This window comes from Rhincodon typus, chromosome 10, assembly GCF_021869965.1.
Source record: "Rhincodon typus isolate 14 chromosome 10, sRhiTyp1.1, whole genome shotgun sequence".
NCBI lineage: Eukaryota > Metazoa > Chordata > Chondrichthyes > Orectolobiformes > Rhincodontidae > Rhincodon > Rhincodon typus.
This window is the reverse complement of record NC_063341.1, coordinates 24453824-24478823: the sequence shown is the minus strand read 5'-3', so window position 1 is coordinate 24478823 and position 25000 is coordinate 24453824. Positions and strand designations below refer to the sequence as shown.

At 40.2% G+C, this 25000-nt stretch overlaps 1 protein-coding gene across 1 annotated transcript in view; it reads left to right on the top strand.

Moving 5' to 3' along the window:
- Window positions 1-4364: 4364 nt before the first annotated feature.
- trmt1l (tRNA methyltransferase 1-like) overlaps window positions 4365-25000 on the top strand; it is a 78354-nt gene continuing 57718 nt past the window's right edge. Inside the window, exons 1-7 of the mRNA XM_048601991.1 lie at window positions 4365-4517; window positions 4816-4878; window positions 6926-7039; window positions 16887-16951; window positions 18741-18870; window positions 20605-20731; window positions 21330-21409. Of these exons, the coding sequence (XP_048457948.1) occupies window positions 4487-4517; window positions 4816-4878; window positions 6926-7039; window positions 16887-16951; window positions 18741-18870; window positions 20605-20731; window positions 21330-21409 (610 nt within the window). The 5' untranslated portion in view covers window positions 4365-4486. The remainder of the gene's footprint in view (window positions 4518-4815; window positions 4879-6925; window positions 7040-16886; window positions 16952-18740; window positions 18871-20604; window positions 20732-21329; window positions 21410-25000) is intronic.

Below are 25000 nucleotides of genomic sequence, written 5' to 3'. Positions count from 1 at the left end.
GTCTCATTAGCACCTGAAGAAGGAACGAGGCTCCAAAAGCTTGTGTTTTCAAATAAACCTGGTGGACTATAACCTGGTGTCATGTGATTTCTGACCTTGTCCACCCCAGTCCAACACCGACACCTCCACAGCAATATCGCAGGTGACATCTGCAAACTTACTAACCATACCTCCTACATTCACATCCAAATCATTTAGATAAGTGATAAAAAGCAGTGGATCCAGCACTGATCCTTGTGGCACAGACCTCTAGTCTGAAAAGAAACCGCCACCACTACCCCCTGTCTTCTACCTTCGATCCAGTTCTGTATCCAAATGGCTAGTTCTCCCTGTATTCCGTGTGATTTAACCTTGCTAACCAGTCTACCATGAGGAACCTTGTCGAATGCCTTACTTAACGCCATATAGCTGACATCCATCACTTTGCTCTCGTCAATCCTCTTCGTTTCTACTTCAAAAAACTCAAACCATGATTTCCCAAATACAAAGCCATGTTGACTATCCCTAATCAGTCCTTGCATTTTCCAAATACATGCAAATCCTGTCCCTCAGAATTCCCTCCAACAACACCACCGATGTCAGGCTCACTGGTCTATAGTTCCCTGACTTTCCCTTACCACCTTTATTAAACAGTGGCACCACGCTAGCCAACCCTCCAGTCTTCTGGCACCTCACCTGTGGCTATTGATGATACAGATATCTCAACAAGGGGCCCAGCAATCACTTCCCTAGCTTCCCAGAGTTCTAGGGTACACTTAGTCAGGTCCTGGGGGATTTTTGCGTTTTAAGACGTCCAGCATCACCATCTCTCTAATATGGACACTTTTCAAGATGTCGATGTTTATTTCCCCATGTTCTGTATCTTCGATGTCCTTCTCCATAGTAAACACTGATGCAAAATACTAATTTAGTATCTTCCCCCACCTCCTGTAGTTCCATACAAAGGCAGCCTTGCTGATCTTTAATTTTCTCCCTAGTTACCCTTTTTGTCTTTAATGTATTTACGGACAAAGTATGTCTTGCCTCTTACCTCTGGACTCTACCAAGCCTGTTCTTCTTCCTTAACTGATGCTGTGTCTGACTGGGAAAAGTTATGCGATACATGTTGATAGCACCAGCTCATCCTCTCTTCTAACTTTATTTTTCTTAACTGAAGGAGCTGCAAATTCCTTCTGTTAAACATCGAATAGACTAAAGATGCAGTTTTTGGCCCCAGCTACAAACTCTTGCCACAAATTCTATTCCACTTACACCTACACTCAGGCTGAAGTAGACTAAACATTATGTGTGTCTCAGAAGATGCCAAATGTCAAGCTTCCAAACCCACATTATCTCCAGCACAAAGACGTCTGCTTTCACCATTGCAATATCTTGCATATTTCATCCTAGCTGCAGCCAATCTGCTGCTGAAACACTGATTCATGTATCCCATCCCTGGATTCTACTAATGCAATACTCTCCTGACCACCCTTCTATCCTAAACCCTCAACACTTTCACTTGCGTAAAAAAAGAAACTACCAACAGTATCATTTGTTGCTGACCCATTATTTCATATTCTTGCCAGTTTGGGAGACTTGGAATCCCAGATTCCGTCGCCAGTTTAAAATTTTCAACCTTGTGTTTAAACTGGTTTATGATCTTATGCTTTCCTATCTATCTATGAACTCCAGCACTGTTCTCTTCAACCAGATATTTTTCTTTGTACTTTCTTGTTTCCTGTTGCTTGCTTTTTGTATCATACCTACAGCTGTTCAAGTTCCAATATTTGAGAATTCCTTCCCTGAAATCACATACCTGACAAAGATTTTCTTCACACTTCCTAGTGTTAGCTCAGAGGCTGGAGGAGTATGCTGTTGCTGTAGTCACACAATTCCATGGGTTATAAATAAGATAAAGTCACTTTTTCCTGTTACCAAGACCAATTAAATACCTTATTTGTAAAGGATTAAAAACAAAAAGGGCCTATCAACCAGGTTTCTGAATAAATATCATTATCAGTTTATTATCAAAACCAAACGTAACCAATTATTTATATCTTCATTGAATAACTTGCACAGTTAATAATGTAGAAGTCTAAATGCTTATTTCTCTAAATATCCTCAAACCACATATGCTAACACACAAGTACTCTCTAGGAAAAGAGTGATAAAAGATTTCTCTGCCGAAATTGCCTTTCTTAAAAATGAACCTTTTGGCCAATGGATTTTTCTTGAAGGTGAAAAATTAAAGTGTAGAATGTACTGGAGTTTGTTGCTCTGATGTTTTTGGCATATGTGGTCAAGTCACTAATCATATATGGTATTCTGTGAAGATTTGCATACACAGCTTACAGGAAATACAACATAAATATAAGATTAAATGCAATATTTTCAAATATTCTTTTAAAAAATATGTGCATTTCACCCTGAACTTAACATGAAGGCTTTCTTTCCTGAAATTGGAGAGATCAACGACACCCCTTGTTCTTAGTAGGCTTTTCTCCAACTCCACTTGCTCTTAGCATCCCATGGATGGCTTAAAAAATTCTGAACAGGTCAATGAAAAAGAAACCATGGACAGTCCAAAACATGCACCAGTGTTCAAATCTCAACCTTAAAAATGTAAACAGAATACAAATGTTTCACTAAACGATTGCTATCATACAGTTCAGCTATTTAGAGGGCTGCCAGAGAAACTCTGATAGTCAACCAAAATGGCTTTGCTGTTGGGGTTGTTTAGCTTAGTTGGCTGGATGGCTGGTTTGTGATGCAGAGTGACACCAACAGCTTGATGTTAACATGAATGTCCTGCCTTCTCGCCAGCAACGTCGTGGTCCTCAGGTTAAACCACAACCAGCCATATCTGTCTCTAATTAGAGAGCAATCATTTCGTCCTCTGGGACTATATGACTTACTATGTTGTTGAAATTTGATGTGACAATAGGCTGGCATTGATTCTGAAGCCGTGCATTTATTTGAGCCACATAATACTTGGCTGTTGGAATGACTAATTTAGAATTGGTCTTCCAGAAATACACACATGCTGTACGTTTTGCACGTTTTGGAAGCTGATTGCATGACAATATGATAGTTGCAGCACCCAGCCCATTTAGTCGTCATGTCTGTGCCAGCTCTCTGTGACAGAAACTCAGCTATTCCAGATCTTAACCAGTACGTATGTGAAAAAGATTTCCTCAGATCATCTTTACTACTGTTGCTAATTACATTAATTTATGAAAGATTTTCTTGACTCTTAGCCTCTTAGTTCACCTGTTATTATTTTTTTTTAAATTTCCTCCAATTTAGCTGGAATTATTTGCTAGTTTACCTGTGCCTGGATGACAACCTCTCTTGCGAACTGGCTGCAAATGAGCTTTTTGTTTAATTTAAAGAAGTGCTAAAACAGTCAAGATTATTAAAATCCTTTCCCCTTTGAGTTGTGTTTCATTGATTGCTACCAAGGGTAGTGATTTTATTAAGTTAGCCTTTTTCTGGGCTTCTTGAAGTGAATGTTAGTCTTGAGGCCAAGCAGAAATAGAGAAAAGGAAACAATAGGTTTAATTTTAAAGGGATGTTGCAGTAGAGAGGTGGGGTAGAGTAGAAGAATGCTAATTCTGTTTTCATATTTCTCCATGGCGATGTCACATTTGATCAACCATTAATAGCAGTAGATTGTTCCAATAATGAATTGTTTAGGAACAACTATCGTAATGTAAGCGCACCCGGTTTAAGATTCTTAAGGGGATAAAAGGTGAGTCTTAGAAGGTGGGAAGTTTTCATTACTTGAGAGCACTTAGGATAAGCATTTCTCCACCCCTCTTGATGTATTACTTTTAACCAAGGGAGGAAGTAAGAAACTGATGTGCCAATACATGCATTGCTTAAGTCAGGCTCCAGCTGGGTGCACCGAGTTGTGATGTGTGTGGGAGAGATACATCCACATTTAGATATGACCATAAACGTCTCTTTAAATGAAGTAATGTTTTTGAGAGTGAATTGAAGAGGGCATGTGTAAGTTGTTCATTTAAAATATAGAAAAGACAGAGCCAACAATTTGTCTAAACTAACACAAAATGCTGGAAATGCTCAGATCTGGCAGCAGCTGTGGAGAGAGAAGTATTTTTCACTTGAGTAAAATTTCATACTGTTTATTGTTATCTTTATTGTGCATATCATTTCTGTTACAATCCTATATTGGAGGCACAAAATATTAACTCAGTATTCTCTTTCAGAAGCTGCATGCTTTGGATTTCTCACATTTTCTGCTGTTTATTTCTAGAAACAGGAGAGTCGTTTTTCAGTTGGGATTAGAAAAACTGGATTTTCTTCTTAAGATTTTCATAACTAATTTTCTCATTTTTTTAATAACTCAGCCTTCAATTTTGAGAATGACCATGTTGAAGATGTTGGCAATGTCACTATTGACTTGCACACTGGTGCTGACTCAAGTCAAAACTATAGTGCAGCAACCACCCCTGATGTAAATCTTGAAAACTTTTCTGAAACAATGGATCCAAATACAACAACTGGAACAGCAGGTATGTTTATAGAAGATTTTCACATTCACCACTACTAAAAAATACTATTTAGAAACAGCTTGGCCCAATCCTTTCCCCTGTTGCACCTCTAATCCCTTCTTCTTCCTTAACTTTACTCCCCTTTCCATCTGTTTTCCTGCTGTCCTTCAGTGCTTTTCGCAGGAATGTACTGCTTATATACCAACATACATAAAAGGGAATTATGTATATTGATTATTTTTACCATACATCAAATGTATGATAAATAACTATGCTTAACTGATTCCAGTGCACTAAAATATTGTATTTTTACCATTAGAGCGACACATATCGATTCAAAGATCTTTGACAGACCTGAAGAATCTTATCGGTGTTGAAGGAGGTGAGTGTTTGGCCTCGTGCGCTTCAGAGAAACAGTTAGTCTTTAGTACGCCCAATACAGACTAAGGTTTTGCTGCTGTACTGAGAGTAAATAGTGTCTCATCGATTTGTAAGTGCACGCAAAATCAGTTTCTGATTATTTGTTTAAAAAAAAATCTGAAAGGATCCTTTAAAAATAGAGTAATTGTCACTTGTTAAAAAGTGTATAAGAAATGCATTACTCAGCTATGACGGTGTTTTTGAAGGTTATTAAAATTTGTTTTGTTAAATCATTAGTGGCTGTTCATTTGTTGGCGTTGCTGTTGTTTTTCCCCTCCTTCCTCTCCTCTTTGTCGCATACTCAATTCTAAACTAAGAGTAGGGAAACCAAAGCATGAAGTTGAGAGAGCTGGTTCCTTTGTGCCATTAGTTCTTGGGATTTGATTTGCTTTTGTTCAAGACTTTAGTAGTTTGTGAAGTTTGTAACCAGATCATGCTCATTCAAAAAGGATGCCTTTCATTGTGGTATATCTTGCAACAGCCACCAGTACTTCATAAAATTTGTTGATTGTGCAATTGCATTCATTGTGTTAACTAAAATCATCATTATGCATTTCATAAAATCAAACTAAATACACCATAAGGATGAGATGTTCAGTTTCTTTCCATACTTAATATTGAAATCAATGCTTACATAACAGACATAAGTTAATTATATTAGTAGGTATACTTAGCCTTAAATAAACAGCTGATTTTTGGTGCCTTGTCACTTTCTTTCTAAGTAGTTAGTGTTAGCTACAGAAAGAGCTAAAGAGAAACTTCAATTTTAATACAGTACTGATAAGCGTCTGTTGAAAGAATGGTGACTGTGCTTTAACAAAGACCAAAAACACTTCTTATTTCCTATTAGCCTGAGATTATCGAGAAGTATGTTGGAAAGTAATTTGAAAATTTAGCTGTTCATCAAATCTGTCAGTTTGTTTTTTTAAAAACACTTTTTCAGAAAGATAATTCATAGTATCATTTTATTCTGAGTAGCAAGTTGGACAGTAAGTAGCTCAGAATTAAAACGCAATTATGCTAAATTTATTTTTTTTTGCTTTTTTTTTAAGGGACATTTGTAGCCACTGAAAAGCATGTTGTAAAACTTCCATTGTAACATCATAAATTAAGATCATGATGTGATTACTCCTTTACATCTCCAATGGAATTTGCATGTGGTGAACTGGACTCCATCTGTGAAAATATAACAGCAAGTTTTATACTATAGGTCAGGGTTTCCCAAAATGCTTCTCATCAGAACCCTATTTCAAGACAAAAAAATTCATGACCCATTCTTTGGAAAACCCTAATGCAGAAATTTCCCAGGAGCTAAGAGTCATAGAGGTTTACAGCACAGAAAAAGTCCATTGAGCCTGCGTTAGTCAAGAACAACCACCTAACTATTCAAATCCCATTTTTCAGCCTTTTTGCCCTGACATCGTAAGTGTACATCTAAATACTACTTAAATGTTGTGAAGGTTTCAGTCTCTATCACCTTTACGGGCAGTGAGTTCCAGATTCCCACCACCCTGCCGCGGCGGATGGGTGGGGGTTGGTTGGTGGAGGGGGGAGATTTCCTCACATCCCCTCTAAACCTCCTAGAGCGCCCTGGTCATTGATCCCTCAACCTGGAATATCTCCTTTGTGCCCTCTCAAGTGCAATTGCATTCTTCCTGTAATGTAGATTTCAGAATTGCATACAATACTCTACTCTAGCTGTGGCCTTTTGAAACCAGCTTGTTATACAGGCCCAGCATACTGTATTCAGGTTTTCAGTTTAACTTAGACTGCGACAATGCCTCTTTAATATATGAAAATCCGAATGGGATCTAAATGCTTGCAAGTGTATGAACATTTTATCTTGCCATGGATGCAATTAGGATGAGAACAGTGTTACTGGAATTTGGCCTTTAGATCAAATTGCATTGATGCAGTCTACATTTCAAGCTCTCTTTTTCACTTTTTTAAAAATTTCTAATTCACTGTTGAGTAACTGTGATTAATGATGCTTTGTATGCTTTCCCTAGCTGGTAAGAAGTCATGTCCTTTGTGTCCAGAAGAAAAGTTTAAACCCAACTATAGTCACAAGCTGCGAAGGCATTTGCAACATCTGCATTGGAAAGTATCTATAGAATTTGAAGGTAACTGTTTTCTTGTGTTTATGTCACAGCAGAGGAAATATTTATCGATCACGTAGTGGGTTGAATGGCAAAGGACTGTATACTTGAAAAAGATGCAACTGTGTAGGTTTTTTGGTACCAGATTTCCTCATAATGGTAGTAGAGCTGAAGTTTCTACTGTCAAACCAGTTATGACTTTTCATTCAACAAGAGAGAAACATTTTACTGGTAGACTGATTTCAATGCATTTGCAATTTTGGATGACAAAAATTCTAATATTTTACTTTGATTTGACTCTAACAATTTTTTTTTGTTAATTGTCAGTTATTTTGAATGGCTTTATCTTCAAAATTGTGTTATATGCAATTGCTGCTTCACCTTTTGCTGGACTAGTTAGCATTTTTAAGTCCAACTGATAGTGAGATGAACAAAGTATACAATGCTGAACATTAGAGAGCACTACAAAGCAGGCTGGTGGAGTTGGAAGATCAGGAATATCATCACATCATCATCTTCAAAGTCCTTGCTCTCAATATTATTTAGAGCTGGGGCAGCTGAAAGCTTCAAAGGGCTTTAGCTCATATTGAGCAACATCAGGAATCAAACTGCTTCTTGAATTTGTTCTTAGACTCTTCAATTTAGGGGTGTCTTCAATTTCAGTGAGCACATCTTGATGGTGAAAGCCATTCATCAAGTTTCACAAAGTTGACCAGAAAGATAAGTTTCCAATGACCTGATTAAGAGGAAGAACAAAATACTTGAGAACGGTCTAACAACATCTGTGCTGAGAGGAACAGAACCAACATTTTGAATTTGTGGCTCTGAGTGGCAGTGTGGACAGGTCAGGGGACCATCCTCTTCTGATCATCAGTGGGGGCAAGTGGTTAGATTACGTCAAAAACGTTTAATACATCGGGTCCGAAGAAACCTCTGACCTGCTCTTCTAGCCACAGTATGTATAGCAGGTCTAGTTCAGTTTCTGGTCAATAGCAATCCTCAAATGTTGACACTGGGGAATTCAGTGCTAGTAACGGTCATTGTCTGGCTCTTGTGTGTCGCAAATGTTACTTGCCATTTATCAGCCCAAGGCTGGATGTTGTCTAGGCTTTGCTGCCTGTGGGCACAACTGTAACAGCTTGGATGGGGGCACGGCTAGTTCTGGAGCACCAATCTTCAGTCTTAATAGTGGATTGTTATCAGGGTCCATTGCCTTTGCAGCATCCAGTGCCATTAGCCATTTCTTAATATCATGTGGAGTGCATTGAGTTGGCTGACTGACAAATTTCAGCTAGGGAGCGTCAGGAGGAGGCCAAGATGGATCATCCACTCGACACTTCTAGCTGAAAGTGGATGCACAATTACACCTTGTCCTTTGGGATGCATTGGTCTCACTCATTGTTGAGGATGGGATATACATGGGGCCGTGCCCTCCCTTTAGTTGTTTATTTATCCTCCACCATTCACAACTGCATGTTACAGGGTTGCAGCGCTAAGATCTGATCCATTTTGTGGGATCACTTAACCCACTGGCTAATGCTGCTTCTATTGTTTGGCATGCAAGTAATCTTGTTTTGAAGCTTCACCAGTTTGACACTTCATTTTTAGATATGCCTGATGCTGTTCCGGGCATGCCCTCCTGTGATCTTCATTGAACCAAAGTTAAATCTCCCAACTTTAATTGTAATGGTATTGCAGGGGATATGAATGCTTAGTTATGAGTTGCTTTTTTTTGAAACTGATTGAGAGACCTATCTCAGTATCATAAATAGTCAGTCTTTTTCTAGGAAGATTAACCCTTGAAAATTGTGTCCATTTTAGTGTCCTTCAGCTGAAGATTTGAAATGGTATTTGGATGTTGAATGAGTTGCAAAATTGTTAGGCCTGAAATTGAGCAATTGTCATAATGATTTGCATTTATATACTGAGAAGGCAAAATTCTCTATCCCAAGATCAGATCTGCCCACTTGCAAATTTAAAGTCATGAATTATTTCTCCAGGGACGTATTGAGCATTTTTGAAATGCTGGATAGGGTTAGAGAAAGGTTTACAAAAACAAAGTTGCTGGAAAAGCTCAGCAGGTCTGGCAGCATCTGTGAAGGAAAAAACAGTTAACGTTTCGGGTCTGGTGACCCTCCCTCTTTGTTTGTATTGTCGTGGACATATTGTTTGTTGCTAGTGCACTTTCAGCTGAAAGGTTTGAGTCCTGTGAACCTCCACCTTCACATCGTACCCTCCAGTCCATACAAGGAGTTTCCAGAACACTCGTTGAGCACATCATAAGGCTGGCACTTCTGAAATAATACAGATATAGTTGAAAGCCATCCAGTTGGTTTTTCTGAGGTAGTTGCTTCTGAGATTAGTTTTCTTTTTCTATCCGATGTTTCATTCAACAGTACCTTACGGAAGTAGGAAAACCTGATTTCTCTTGCAGTCTTGACATCTTTGTTCTGATAAATTTTGGTCTGAAGTTCTAGATTTTTTAACTCCACACTGCCTTGAGATGCTCAAACAGATTACGCTCCAATACCATAAATTTCAGAACTGCTCAACTGTTTTACTTTAATTCCAAAATCTCTACTTCAGACCAATTTATCAAGAAAGAATCCTGTTATTCTTTGCAGATTTTACAGATGACTGCCTGAGTAACACATACTCCTTTTTGGAATTCAAACTGAGAGCTGAAAGTTTTGTCCAGGGCATTGATAGTTGTGTTCTTCTGACTCAAATCTGCATTGAAACTTCTTTTTGATTTGAATCTATTTTATACAAAAATAATGCCCACTTGGTGTTAAGGTGCTGAACTACAACAGCATCGCCGAAGTAACTGCATGAAAATGACACAATTATAAGAAAAACACCCAATTAGCTCAGTCACTGGTCATGAAACACTGTGTATATCTCAATCACCCAGAGGTCAATTTAACATAGTGAGCAAGAGCAAGCACCATTGCCAAAACACCTCAAGTTAAAATGGTGGAGAAATTTCATTCGACCAGGGGAAAAGAATTCCTGACAACCTGATATAAAACCATTACCATTTTCAGAAGACAAATATTGAAATACATAAAACTGAAGCAGTCCACGGTACTCCTGGAAATACCAAAAGGGTGAAAGCAGCACTCCAGAAGGAAATCTTCATCTCAGAGTTATGAGATGCAGGAGAAAATTTGGTCAAAGAGGAGAGTAAAGATTAACCTCGCTGGAAAATGTTACAAATCAGGCTGATAGTAGTACTGGGCAAGTTTGATCCCAAAGTGCAACCTGGCTTGATGTGCCAGTTAGAAATTCAGGCCCCATTAAGGGGCAACCAGAACAGCTTCAGAGTGGGCTTAGAGCTGGTGATACTCATTGGACTTTGTATTAGTTGTCACAAGTGGGAAGAGCCATATAGTTGTGTGTGAGAGCACTTCAGTATATAGAAAAAAAGAAAAAGAAGAGCTGGGTTTTCAGAAGGCCTTTGTGCAGTAGTAGTGTCCCTACCGCTGAGCCAGGAGGCTTATGTTAAATTCCCACCTGCTCCAAAGGTGAGTAGTAACATCTCTGAACAGCATATTAGAAAATATCACCTGAAATTTATTGTGTTAAGGACTCTTGTCGTGCAGGGTATTAAAAAAAAAAAACCTCCAAGCCATAAGGCCCAGGTTTAAAGTCCCACTAAAAAATAAGGGGGTAGAAGATGAAATATAATTTAGGGGAGGCAGTGGTATCAATAGACTGTTAATCCAGAGACCCAGGTAATGTTCTGGGTACCTGGGTACAAATCCTGCCATGGCAGATGATGGAATTTGATTTCATTAAGAAAAAAAAAAATTACATTTAAGAGTCTAATGATGACCATGAAACCATTGCTGATTGTAAGAAAAATCCTAATAGCTTTTAGGGAAGGAAGCTGCCACCCTTACCTGGTCTGGCTTACATGTGACTCCAGAACCATAGCCAGGTGGTTGACTCTCAACTGCCCTCTGGGCAATAAAATGCTAACCAGTGATGTTCACATACCATGAATTAATTTTTTTAAAAAAGGGAGTAAACTTGCTAGTAATATGAAAGAAGATTGCAAGGGTTTTTTTAAAAGGTGGAGAGACGAGAATGGACATTGGACCACTGGAAAATGAGGCTGGAGAAGTAGTAGTGGAGAACGAAGAATTGATGGAGGAACTAAATACGATCTTTGCATCAATTTTTTTTAACTTTTAAGTTAACATTTGTCATGGGGGAGGCGATGGCCTAGTGGTATTATCACTGGACTGTTAATGCAGAGACCCAGATAATGTTCTGGGGAACGTACACCTCCTGTCACCCACCTTCCTGCAAAAAGGCCATCCCCTACTCCCAATTCCTTCGCCTCTGCCGCATCTGCTCCCAAGATGAGGCATTCCACTCCCAGACATCCCAGACGTCCTCGTTTTTCAAGGACCGCAACTTGCCCTCCACAGTGGTCGAAAATGCCTTCGAACGTGTCTCTCACATTTCCCGCAACTCGTCCCTCACACCCCCTACCCACAATAACAACCAAAACAGAATCCCCCTCGTCCTCATGTACCACCCCACCAACCTCCGGATCCAACGCATCATCCTCTGACACTTCCGCCATCTGCAATCCGACCCCACTACCAAAGACATTTTTCCCTCCCCATCCTTATCTGCATTCCGAAGGGACCACTCTCTCCGTGACTCCCTTGTCTGCTCCACACTCCCCTCCAGCCCCACCACACCCGGCACTTTTCCCTGCAACCGGAGCAAGTGCTACACCTGCCACTACACTCCCTCCTCACCCCCATCCCAAGCCCCAAGAAGACCCTCCGCATCAAACAGATGTTCACCTGCACATCTGCTAATGTGGTATACTGTATCCACTGTTCCCGTTGTGGCCTCCTCTACATCGGGGAAACCAAGCGGAGGCCTGGGGACCGCTTTGCAGAACACCTATGCTCGGTTTGCACTAAACAACTGCACGTCCCAGTTGCGAACCATTTCAACTCCCCCTCCCACTCCTTGGACGACATGTCCATCCTGGGCCTCCTGCGTGGCAACAATGATGCCGCCCGAAAGCTGCAGGAACAGCATCTCGTATTTCGCTTGGGAACCCTGCAGCCCAACGGTATCAATGTGGACTTCACAAGCTTCAAAATCTCCCCTCCCCTGACCGCATCCCAAAACCAGCCCAGCTTGTCTCTGCCTCCCTAACCATTCCTACCACCTCAAGCCCCACCCCCATCTCCTACCCGCTAACTTCATCCCGCCTCCTTGACCTGTCCGTCCTCCCTGGACCGATCTATCCCCTCCCTAACTCCCCACCTACACTCACCTTTACTGGCTCCAACCCCACCTCTTTGACCTATCTGTCTCCTCTCCACCTATCTTCTCCCTTATCCATCTTCTATCCGCCTCCCCCTCTCTCCCTATTTATTTCAGAATCCCCTTCCCCTCCCCCATTTCTGAAGAAGGGTCTCGACCCGAAACATCAGCCTTCCTGCTCCTCTGATGCTGCTTGGCCTGCGTGTTGATCCAGCTCTACACCTTGTTATCTCAGATTCTCCAGCATCGGCAGTTCCTACTATCTCTGTAATGTTCTGGGGATCTGGGTTTGAATCTCGTCATGGCAAATGGTCGAATTTGAATTCAATATATATCTGGAATTAAGAGTCTAGTGACGACTGTGAATCCATTGTCGATTGTTGGAAAAACCCATCTGGTTCACTAATGTCCTTTAGGGAAGGAAGCTGCCATCCTTACCTGGTCTGGCCTACATGTGACTCCAATGTGGTTGACACTTAATTGTCCCCTGGGCAATTAGGGATGAGCAATAAATGCTGTCTAGCCAGTGACGCCCTCGTCCCATGAATGAATAAAGGGATAATGCTCAGTTTAGCAGGGATGGATTTCTAAAATGCTACTCCACTGAGGTGTGACATGAATGATTTGTTTCAAGAAGCTTCTCCACTACCAAGGTTAAACTGACTGGTCTCTAGTTGCTGAGTTTATCATTTCATCATTTTTTAAACAAAGGTAATTTGCAATTTTCCAATCTTTTACTTTAAGGAACACGCAAAATTTATGACTAGTGCTTTGGTATCCTTGGTTGCATCATATCCAGCCATGGTATTTTGTCAACATTATGTACAAACAGCCTATCTCCTTACCACTTCTAATCCTTTCAAATGTCTGAATTGCCTGCATTCACCATGATCTGCACAACAGCTTATTCCTTGTTAAAGTAGTACATGTAAGTGTAAAGTATATATTTAACACCTTAGCCTCATTGCCTGCCTCTGTGTAAAAATCCGGTTTTTGGTTCCCCTCCTCCTTTTACCACCCTTTTACTATTTACATGCCAATAAAAAGACTTTTTGGATTCCATTTTGTGATTAACTGCTAGTCTCTCTTCATGCGCTCTTTGTTCCTCATTTTCCCTTCCTTCCAAACCTCCTATATTCAGCCCGGTTTTTGGTCGTATTGTCCACCCTGTAACTGTCATTAGCCAACCTTTTTGATCACCATCTCTATTGCCATCCAGGGAGCTGTGAATTTGTTTATTCTGCCTTTCTCCTTAAGGTGGTATATTATTGTGATGCAGGTTTCCCTGCCAACATTTGCTTCCACTTGTTGTGGGTGCGACTCATTCACACCTCTTTGGAATTGGCTTTCCCACAATTAACTGTTGTTGCTCTGAATTGTTTCTTGTCCTTTTCCATTACAGTAGATTGCCTCAAATCCAGCTACCTCAAAACTGGCAGTGTCCAAAATCCATTTATTAATAATCTTTATTTTTATAATCAAAGCATGCAGTTTAACTGTATTAATTATTTTCAAGAACATGTAAGGTCAATTTTATTCATCGTGGTCTGGCTTCAGACTAGGTACTACTCTCCCACGATCTTTGACACCACACTGCCTTGCTTGATCACAACCCAAACTGCCCAACCCAAACTCTGACACAGCCTTTGTTTCAAGGAGCCAGATTTGAGTTAACGTAAGCATTGATACAATGACCACTGTCCCCAACATTTTCCCCTACTGACACGTGAATCCACTTTGCCAAAATTTTTCCCAGCATTGGCTCAGTGATTAGCACTGCTGCCTCACAGCACCAGGGAACTGGGTTCAATTCCAGCCTCGGGCAGCTGTCTGTGTGGAATTTGCATGTTCTCCCCCTGTCTGTGTGGGTTTCCTCCCATAGAGCAAAGATATGCAGGTTAGGTGGATTGGCCATACTGAAGTTGTTCGTAGTGTTCAGGGATGCATAGGCTAGTTGGATTAGCCATGGTAAATGTGGGATTATGGGATATGGTAGCGGTCTGGGTGGAATATTCTTTAGAGGACTGGTGCAGATTCAATGGGCCGAACGGCCTCCTTCAGCACTATAGGGATTCTATGAAGAACCAGTCTCACAGTGCTTCCTTTCCTGTTGAACTGGAAATATGTTGCTATAGAAAACTTTTTGACACACTTTAGAAACTTATGACCCCACTGCACTTATCAATACCGTGATCCATTCCATCTTCAGATAATTAAATTCTCCATTATAACTACGCTAGAAACTGAAGATTTCTGTTGATTTTAGAACCTTTATTTCAAGGAAGTATGACGGTCCCAATTAACTTTTACACCTGTGCCTGACTGTCGTGAATCATATTTTCTGATGTAACATTTGGGTACTGAGGATGAAATCTTTTGATTCATTTGAAGCATATACTTTGCTTTTGTCTGTGTGGTTGGAGTGAGGAATGTTGGAAGGCTCTACTTTCATTTTGTGCTCCGTTCAGCACAAAGTGTGGGACAAATTTGACAGAGCAGCTGATCATTTCCTACTGTTCATTGTTTATGAACAGACATAATGTCACCAGCACGTTCTTTTTCTGGTGTACACTGCCTGTTCATTTGAATGTGTGGTATCCTTACATTTTCTTTTGCACACTCACACCACACATGATATCTTGTTAGTAAAGTAATGGCCTAGTGGTATTGTCACTAGGGTATTAAGCTAGAGACCCAGGTAATGTTCTGGGGACCTCGGTTTGAATCCCATTCTGGCAGATGGTGGAATTTAAATTCACTAAAAATCTTGAACTAAGAATCTTATGCTGACCGTAGAACAATTGTTGGGAAAAACCCACTAATGTCCTTTTAAGGAACATAATTGCCATTGTTGCCTTGACTGCTGTCCTTACCTAGACTCCAGAAGCAGTTGACTCTTAACTACCCTCTAGGCAGTTTGGGATGGTCAATAAATGCTGGCCTAGCCAGTGCCTCCCATATCCCACGATTGAACAAACAAAAAACTTAAAGGTCTACTTGTAAGAAACCTACTTAAGACCTTCTTGGTTGCTGCACAAGTGAAGCTTTCACCTGAAACTGAGTGAGGTGATCTGTTTATGGCCAAATGTCTTCTGATCTAATCTCTACCATGTTAGTTGAAATATAACAATTGCTTGTTAATCAGGACTGCAAAGTTGGATAATGCTTGAAAATTTGTAATATTAGACTGTAATAAAACAAATTCAGATGTGTCCAAACATTACAAGCACACCATTACAACCACTACTATAACATTGTGCAATGATGACCTTCATAATTTGCAATGCTGCAGAAAATTCTGTCTCCATGATTGCATTATGGATCTACCTATAGCACATGGACTGCAATGGTTCAAGAAAGCAGGTCATCACCACTTTCTCAAGGGGAATAAATGCTGACCAGCAGTCATGCCCACGTCATCACAAGAGAATAAAAAGAACACTTCTGTTCTGTGGACAAATGCATCAACTAACTTGCACACAGCAGGACTTTGCAAACTGCAGTAAGAAACAAGGCCAAGTAGTTTTTCTTTTTTGATCGATGGTGTTAATTGGCCAATAGACTAGTAAGACTGCCTTGCTCCTCTACGAATGGTGCCATGATATATTTCACACCAAATCTGTCCATTGCTTTTACAGCCTTCCTTATGTGGTAAGCCTTTCTGGCTTGTTTCAGCTCAACAAAATAGATGACAGCCATGCTCTGGTTCATTCCTCAGGGCAACACCTTGACCTCAGAGTCAGCCTGTGTTATATATTTAAGTATGGTGGATTGTCACTTTGAGTCTGATCAAGTGATGTAATAGTTTCTTCAGCTGTCTTGGGCAGACATGGAGCTCTTTAACCTTGCTGCATATAGAGTGACCACCTCCAACATAAAGCTTTCTGTTGTTTAACACTTCAACCTCCTGGTCCTTCTTGTAACTTCACCTGCCTTTTTAAATTTAAACAAAACTTGGCAGTTGACTGTCAGTCACCATTAACTGATGCATGCTCCATGATAACGCCTCTACCAGAGTCCACTGTCGATCAATTCAGTAAAAATGTTGTTATTCCCTTTATGATGGTATGTGTTGTGGATTGTACTAATGAATACAAGGCCAAAAGCTTTGACTACGTTTCTGTGTTCAGCAGTATTCGAGTTCTGTGCTCCCACATAATTATTAATATGAACATAATATGAAAAACCTGAGGTATATCCCTGGTTCGTTAGATGGCAAAGTACTTTGTTGTCCTGTATCAGAGAGTGCTCTTTTGGGAATTTCTGGCCTTGAATTTCTTACGTGTAGTTCCTGGTATTTGAATGTGATATGCTTCTAAGCACTTCATGTGTACGAGGTGGGAAGGAACACCTTTTCTGTTCTCATGCTGCCCCCACCCCTCGCCCCGTTCCTGTTGCTTGTATTAAGTAGTCAAAAAATTGGCTTAAAAGGATAAGTATTTTTTAAATCAAAAGAATGTTTAACTAATTTTATATTCTGCAAATATTTCACCACATGAGTCAGTGGCAGAGCCCTGTTAAAAAATCTTGTTTCTGTCTTTAATTCTTGCTGATTTCACCTTTATAACAGGTTATAGAATGTGCATCTGTCATTTGTCCTGCCGACGCATGAAAACTGACCTCAATGGAGAACAGGTAACAACAATAAAAACTATATTAATAAATGATTGTTCAATTTACATCTCTCAATTAAACTGGTTTATTCATGTCTTTTGAATGTAGGTGTATGTGTGTGAATTGTCTATAGAAATTATCCAAATACAGGATTTGTTTCCAAACAAACAATTGTGGAAATTTATCATTCGTGATTATTGACCCAGGAACTGAAATTGGTCAAGTGATGATCAAGTAATATAATAACAGAAAGGTAAAATGTGGCTTGCATCTGAGTTGATATCGTTTGCTCAATCTAGTCCTTGACTAGATTATCACCTGACATTTTTTGCAGTTATACCATAATCACACAACTTTCTGTCTTGATTTCTTAATCTTTCAATAACTATATGTTTCATTCCAAGTTACGGATATTCAGTTAACTTGAATGCTGAATGCATAAAAATGGAATAAAACTGCATTAATGTATGCAATAACTGTGCCATGATTTCTTTAGGATATTGGCAACTTTTATTTAACCCCTTCATATATTGCCCACTGCATTCTTCAGGTGATTATTGCCTTTCAATTACATCTGACTATTTATTGTTGTCGTGATTAAGGACCACAGGAAATCTAAACCTGAGATATGAATAAGTTACTCATATTTTCTACTTCTTTCAACCCTCTCCCAAATATAAAAAATAGGTGCAGGTGTAGGCCATTCAGCCCTTTGAGCTCCACCATTCAATATGGTCATGGCTGATCATCCTACTCAGTATCCTGAACTAAGAGAGAACTCCTGACTCTACAAACCTGACTTTAGAAAATGGTTGCCTAGTTGTTAGACTTTTTTTTTGTCCAGAAACATTGGGCTATATCAGACTGACAGTGGGGCAGGCTTGGCCCTATACCTGGTCTATTTTGCACATTCCAGGTTTCAGAATCCTAGGTTAGCAGAATCCAGCTTGAGAGAAGCCTGATGATTTAAATAACTAACTGCCTCTATGAATTCCATCTGCATAAATCTGATACAACCCCATTTCTAACATCATGCAAATGTGAATTGCTGTGTTAAGGCCAGATGCTGTGATTTCTAGGCTAGTCTGCCATTTTTACAATGACACAGAAATATTCTCCCAAGTATCATATGATTTGTTTCATTATCCATTACCTGATCCATAGATCGGTATATTTCTAAGATGGGAAATATAGCAACACACAATCCAACATCCGTAACCAAGACCAAGCTAAAAGTTTAACATGCAAGACGTTTTTGGCTCGTGGATTTACGTGAACTCCCATGTGTGTTCAATTTGTTATGAAAAGAGATTTTTTGATTATCAGTAGTTTTAAAGTCATGCCTCTTAAAGACACCATTTTGCTAAGAGGTTGGAAGCAGTAGCGCAATAGTTGACACAATTTCTTCTTCCCTTTCTAATGTTGTGATAAACAATGAGTAGAATCTGTTGTGGATGGATCGTCACTTAACATGTCTATTGTAGCATTCTTTAACTGAAGCAAACTGCTTCAAAACCTAAAAATGTGTTCCTGTACTGCCTTATTCTCAGGTGTAGATTTTTAACCTTAATATGCAATTTTGATGACTATTAACCTGATTTCTCAATATTTTTCCAACGGTTGCTTAGCATTGTCAGGTTTTGCACTATTCAGTTGCATGTAGAAAACTGCCGTTTATTCTTTTGCCAATAGTGTTGGTGTGTTCGCTGATTGCAGTGAGAAAAGAATACATTTAGAAATTTACAGAAGTTGGAAATATCGTAATCCTTGGTGATGAAGCGTTTGCTTTAATATAGTTTCCTGCTTTCAGGTCCCGGTAAGAATTGGAGCACATTACCACTGCATTGTCTGTTCAGCTACCATTGCTCGCAGAACAGACATGATCAGCCACATAACACGACATTTGAACAAAGGAGACACAGAAGCCAGCTTCAATGGAGGTGCGTGAAGTAGGTGGGATCATTTGAAATCTGGGAAAGTTGGTTATTTATTGTCTTCCTAGTTGAGACCTGAAAACCCACTTTGACCTCAGCATTCTAGCCAATGGAATTGAAATGTCACCTGAGATTCCTGCTCCTGGTTGCTGTTCAGTGGCTTCTCTGGGAAATGTATTTGCGCAAATGTCAGCTGAGAATGGGATCTAGCTTTGTTCAGTGGCTTGTTGGGTGAATAGCTAAAGAAGGGTGTGCAATCAAGGCAAGTGAATGGAGTAAAGAGACAATTCAATACAATATCGGTGGTATTGCCACTCAAAATTTCTTTCCTGCTGACACCTGGTATCTTATTTCATTTTTTGAGATTTTTTAGGATATCAACAGACTCTAGAAGAAGCTGCTCCAGAAGAGAGGAAAGGAAACTTGTATGGAATAAACTGTGATAACAAGGTGTAGAGCTGGATGAACACAGCAGGCTGAGCAGGAAAGCTGACGTTTCGGGTCTGGATCCTTCTCCCTTCTGAAGAAGGGTCCAGACCCGAAGTGTCAGCTTTCCTGCTCCTCTGATGCTGCTTGGCCTGCTGTGTTCATCCAGCTCTACACCTTGTTATCTCGGATTCTCCAGCATTGGCAGTTACTACTATCTCTGGAATAAACTGTGTTGTGATCACAATTTGAGTTATTCTGAGATATTTAAAATAAGATGGACTGAGATTAAGCTGATTTTAAGTAAATAAATAAATCATCAAGGCAGTGTGGATCTCAGTCTGTAACTTGTTTGTGGTGGTGTATGCTGAACTATATCACTGAAACAGTAAAGCACAGGTCACAAGAAGTTGTGAAACTACATAGCATTGGGGTCGATAAACGATGAATGTGATGTCTAGTTTTGGTCACCAGTTGGCAGGAGGCATTCAAGATTCTGTGGATGCAAAAGAAAACCCAGAAGATTGATCATTCTCATCAGAAAAGAATCTGTAAAAACCCAGACTTTTAATCCCTGAACCAAGGTGATGGGGAGAGAAGCATGCACGTGTGGATTAAATATCGGAGATATGTATTTAAGATAGTTATTTGTATGTTTAGAAAAAAAGCTGTGGCACAGTTCTTCTTCAGACTTGAAGCATGACATTAGTCCAAGGTTGCACAAATTGAAACTGATGAAAAGCAAGTTAAGGATTGATGTCAGTAAGCTCCTGATGCAAAGATTGTAATTATAGGATGGTGAAGGCAAAAACCCTGGAACCATTTAAGGAACAGTCAGTTGCTGTGTGTAAGGAATCTGTCATTACAGATGACGAGCATCAAAAATGCTTCCCCTTAGTTCAGTTTATCGTACCAGCCAGAATGACAGCAAAGAGCACTACAGTTTGGTCCCTGGATGAGGAGGAACCAAATCAACTGCAGTTTGCAATCATGTATAAGATCAAATGTGGATGTTCGGTGAGGATAGGAATAAGCTTGATTCTTTAAGGTGCAATAGCCTGCTGAGGTTCAGTGCAAGGTTCACATGTTGAGACTGGCCGTGTTGTTGTGGAACAGAAATTTGTGATGATACCAGTCATAACCGACAAGGAATTGATGCCATCAGGAAAAGACGGGAAGGGAAGGAAGAGAAAATACCCAGAATGGCAACTGACCTAATCCTTTAAAGGAATCTCTTAAACACTTTGATTTTCAGAAATCTTTGTCTCATCAATGCTGTGCCTCATTTCTTGTAACTGACTTTCTCTATTTTAGCCACTAGTGGGCAAGTACAATCCACTGAAGTGCTGAAGGAAGTCGATACTGATGTTCATGTTTTTCCAAACCACCTGACTCCTCAAAAAACAGACTCTTTCTTTAACCCTAAAATGAAACCTAACAGGTAATGTATCTGACTTGTTATTCTAAACGATGAGGTGCAGCTTTAGCTTACCAATTTTAGTTAATGTACAGTTTTATTTTACAATTTTATTCATTCATTTATACAATACATATATTTTTATACATATATATAAAAACCAGGCAGGAAAACACACTGACGCTTCATCAGAGGCTGCACTGAGGATGTTACCCAGCATGGTAACGAAACATCTGCGAAACAACAAACCAGCTTGGCAAGCCAACCAGCCTCAACACCCACAATCTGAGCTACAAATCTACTCCAAAACCTTAGACATGGAAGTTAGATATTGCTGATTAAATATGTGTCTTCTATTCGTATATTTGGATTCAGGATCATTTATCCATTTTTGTGTTAATAAAGTTAGTTATAATGCAACATTCTACTGTGTAATAAGTAGCACACTTGAATGGTTGCCTTTTTAGTAAAAGACAAGTTGTTGTCTCATGAATGTTATTTAATGCATTTATTTTGAACTTCTGACGAATTATTTTTACCAGCATAGCTTTTCTATCCACATTTTTCAAAACATTATATCAAAATAATACTTTTTTCTTACTTGTTATTGTTTATGTTATAGGCAATTAATTTTCTGTACACTTGCTGTCTTGGCTCAAGAGCGCAAACCACTTGAATGTTTAGATGCTTTTGGAGCTACAGGTTTGTGAAGACTACTTTTCACTTTACACCTCACTGATACATTCCTCATCTTTAGTGGTGATCACTAAAAGACTCTATAAAATTTGAATGTTTATTCCATTTCTTCTGTCTCCCCATTCCAAATATCAAGTCCACATCAAGAACGCAGGCAGACGAACGGCTGTTGAGGTGTCTTTGCTGCAGTGGAGAGAATTCAGAGTCTTCCAAGATGACCCACTCCCTGTTCATTTTTTAAAATTTCTTTCATTGGATAAGGGTGTCACTAGCTATGCCAACATATATTGCCCATCCTTAATTACCCAAAGGACAGTTGAGTCAACCACATTGTTGTGGGTCTGGAGTCACATGTAGGCCAGACCAGGTAAGGATGGCAGTTTATTCCCTAAAGGACATTAGTGAACCTGGTGAGGTTTTCCGACAGTTGACAATTGATTCATGGTCGTGAATAGGGTCTTAATTCCAAGTCTTTATTGAATTCAAATTTCACCATCTGCCATGGCAGGATTCAAACCTGGGTGCCCAGAACATTACTTGAGTCTCTGGATTAACAGTCTAGCGATAAAACCACTAGGCCGTCACCTCCCCAATTTTGTGAAGTGTTTGCGTTTTACTGTCAGAACTGAGATTGGGGACAAACTGTTGCTAGTTTTGTTGCTAGTATTATCCTCATTCTCTAGACACTGCTAGTAAAGTGTTCTTCATGTAATAAATTAATAGAAGTTTATCAATTATTCCATGACCAATTAACTACTGAGACCTGTGGGGCCAAGTGGCTTGAGAGAGATATTACAGATTTCTTGAAAAATGTTGCAGAGCAAAACTAAACTTACCATATTGACTAAACATTTCTCATTGTTTGGTGTGTTGACAAATTGGATTTAAATGATAGGCAATCACAGATTAAATGTCAAATGATTAAAGTTTAAACTTGACATGAATGGGTGATCTTGTGCTTTTTTTAAATTATTCATTCATGGGATGAGAGTATCGCTAGCTAGATCAGCATTATTGCTGATCTCTTAACAGTCCTAGAGAAAATGGTAGTGAGCTGCCTTCCTAAACAGCTATAATCCTTGGGGTGTAGCTGCTAAAGAGGGATTCCAGGATTTTGATCCAGTGTCGGTGAAAGAACAGTGATATACTTCCAAGTCAGGGATGGTTTGTGAGGGGGGACCTTGCCGTTTGAGGAGGTAGAGGTGGCAGATGTGGAAATTGCTGTCAGAGAAGCCTTGGTGATTTACTGCAGTGCATCTTGTAGATCATGCACGCTGCTGTAACTGTGCATCAGTTATAAAGGTAGTTAATGTTGAAGGTGGTGCATGGGTACCATTCAGGGGGCTTTTGGCCCTCTAATGTGTCAAAGTTCTTGAGTGTTGCAGGAGCTGCCCTCATCCAAGGATATGGAGAGCATTCCATCAGATGCCTGAGTTATGTATGGTAGACACTGGTGATGAGTTGCACGGCACAGAATTCTTTGCTTCACCTGCCATCCTAAATAGCTGCAATCCTTGAGGTGTAGAGACACAGAGTAGTGTTAGAGAGGGAATTGCAGGATTTTGATGCAGTATATTTACATGGCTTGTTCAGCTCAGGTTCTGGTCCATGGTAGTTGACAGGTTGTTGATCGTGGGGTATTTAGCAATGATAAGACCATAAGACATAGGAGCAGAAATTAGGCCATTCAGCCCATCGAGTCTGCTCCTCCATTCAATCATGACTGATAAGTTCCTTAACCCCATTCTCCCACTTTCTCCCTGTGACCCTTGATCCCCTTGATAATCAAGAACCTATCCATCTCAGTCTTAAATGTACTCCATGACCTGGCCTCCACAGCCTTCTGTGGCAGTGAATTCCATAGATTCACCACTCTCTGGCTGAAGAAGTTTCTCCTGATCTCCAATCTAAAAGGTGTTCCCTTTACTCTAAGGCTGTGCCTTCGGGCCCTAGTCTCTCCTACAAATTAAAACATCTTCCCAACATCCACTCTGTCCAGGCCATTCAGTATTCTGTAAGTTTCAATTAGATTCCCCCCCCCACCATCCTTCTAAACTCCAATGCGTATAGTCCTCAAACAGTCCTCATATGTTAAGCTTTTCATTCTTGCGACCATTCTTGTGAACCTCCTCTGAACCCGCTCCAGGGCCAGTACGTCCTTCCTGAGATATGGGGCCCAAAACTACACACGATACCCCAAATGTGGCCTGACCTGAGCCTTATAAAGCCTCAGTAGTACATCCCTGCTTTTATATTCCAGTCCTGTCAAAATAAATGCCAACATTACATTTGCCTTCCTGACTACTGACTCAATGTGCAAGTTTACCTTGAGAGAACCCTGGACTCGAACTCCCAAGTCTCTTTGTACTTCAGACTTCTGAATTTTCTCCCCATTTAGAAAATAGTCCATACTTATATTTTTCTTACCAAAGTGCATGACCTCACACTATCTCGCGTTGTACTCCATCTGCCATTTCTTTGCCCACTCTCCTAACCTATCCAAATCTTTCTGCAGCCTCCCTACCTCCTCAATATTACCTGTCCCTCTACCTATCTTTGTATGTCTGCAAACTTAGCCAGAATGCCCACAGTTCCTTCATTGAGACCCTTGCGGAACACCACTTGTCACTGCCTCCTGAGAAAGACCGTTTTATCCCCACTCCCTGCTTTCTGCCAGAGAGCCAATCTTCTATCCATGCTTGTACCTTGCCTCTAACACCATGGGCCCTTATATTACTCAGCAGCCTCCTGTGCGGCACCTTGTCAAAGGCCTTCTTGAAGTCCAGGTAGATAACATCCATTGGCTGTCCTTGGTCTACCCTGCTCGTTACTTCCTCAAAGAATTCGAGCAGATTTGTCGGGCATGACCTCCCCTTGATAATGTCATTGAACTTCAAAGAGTGATAGTTCATTGTGTTTCTAACCAAAGCAGTTAATGCTTCATTGCAATATCAATATGCTATCCATCGCCACCAACATTTTCCTTTTCTGGGGCATTTTTATTTGTTTTGTGAAAATTTGTGCTTTTGTTTTCAGCAGTGGCCCATAGCAGTCACCTATTTGAACTGGGAAGCTGAGAATTCAGGTCCCACTTGACGGATTTGAACACTAAATATGGGCTGACATTCCAGCATTGTACTGAGGGAATGCAGCAATTTTTGGAGGTGCCATCATTTAAGCTGAGACATTAAACTGAAGCCCCATCTGTGCTCTCTGGTAGCTGTAAGAAAAATCTCGTGGCACTGTTGTGAACAAAAGTAAGGGAGTTCTCAATCACTGTCACAAAACCTGTAGTCATTATCACATTACTAATTGTGGGATCTTGCTATGTTTTAATTGTTTGCCATCTGCCTAATGTGCAATAGTGACTGCAATTCAACAGTACTTAGTTTGGTTGTAAAGTGCTTTAGTGCCTCCTGGTCAGAAGTCACATGACACCAGGTTATAGTCCAACAGGTTTATTTGAAGTCATAAGCTTTTGGCGCTTTGCCCATTTGTCAGGTGAAGGGGTAATGCTCCGAAAGCTTGGAATTTCAAATAAATCTGTAGGACTATAACCTGGTGTTGTCTGACTTCAGACCCTGTCCACCCCAGTCC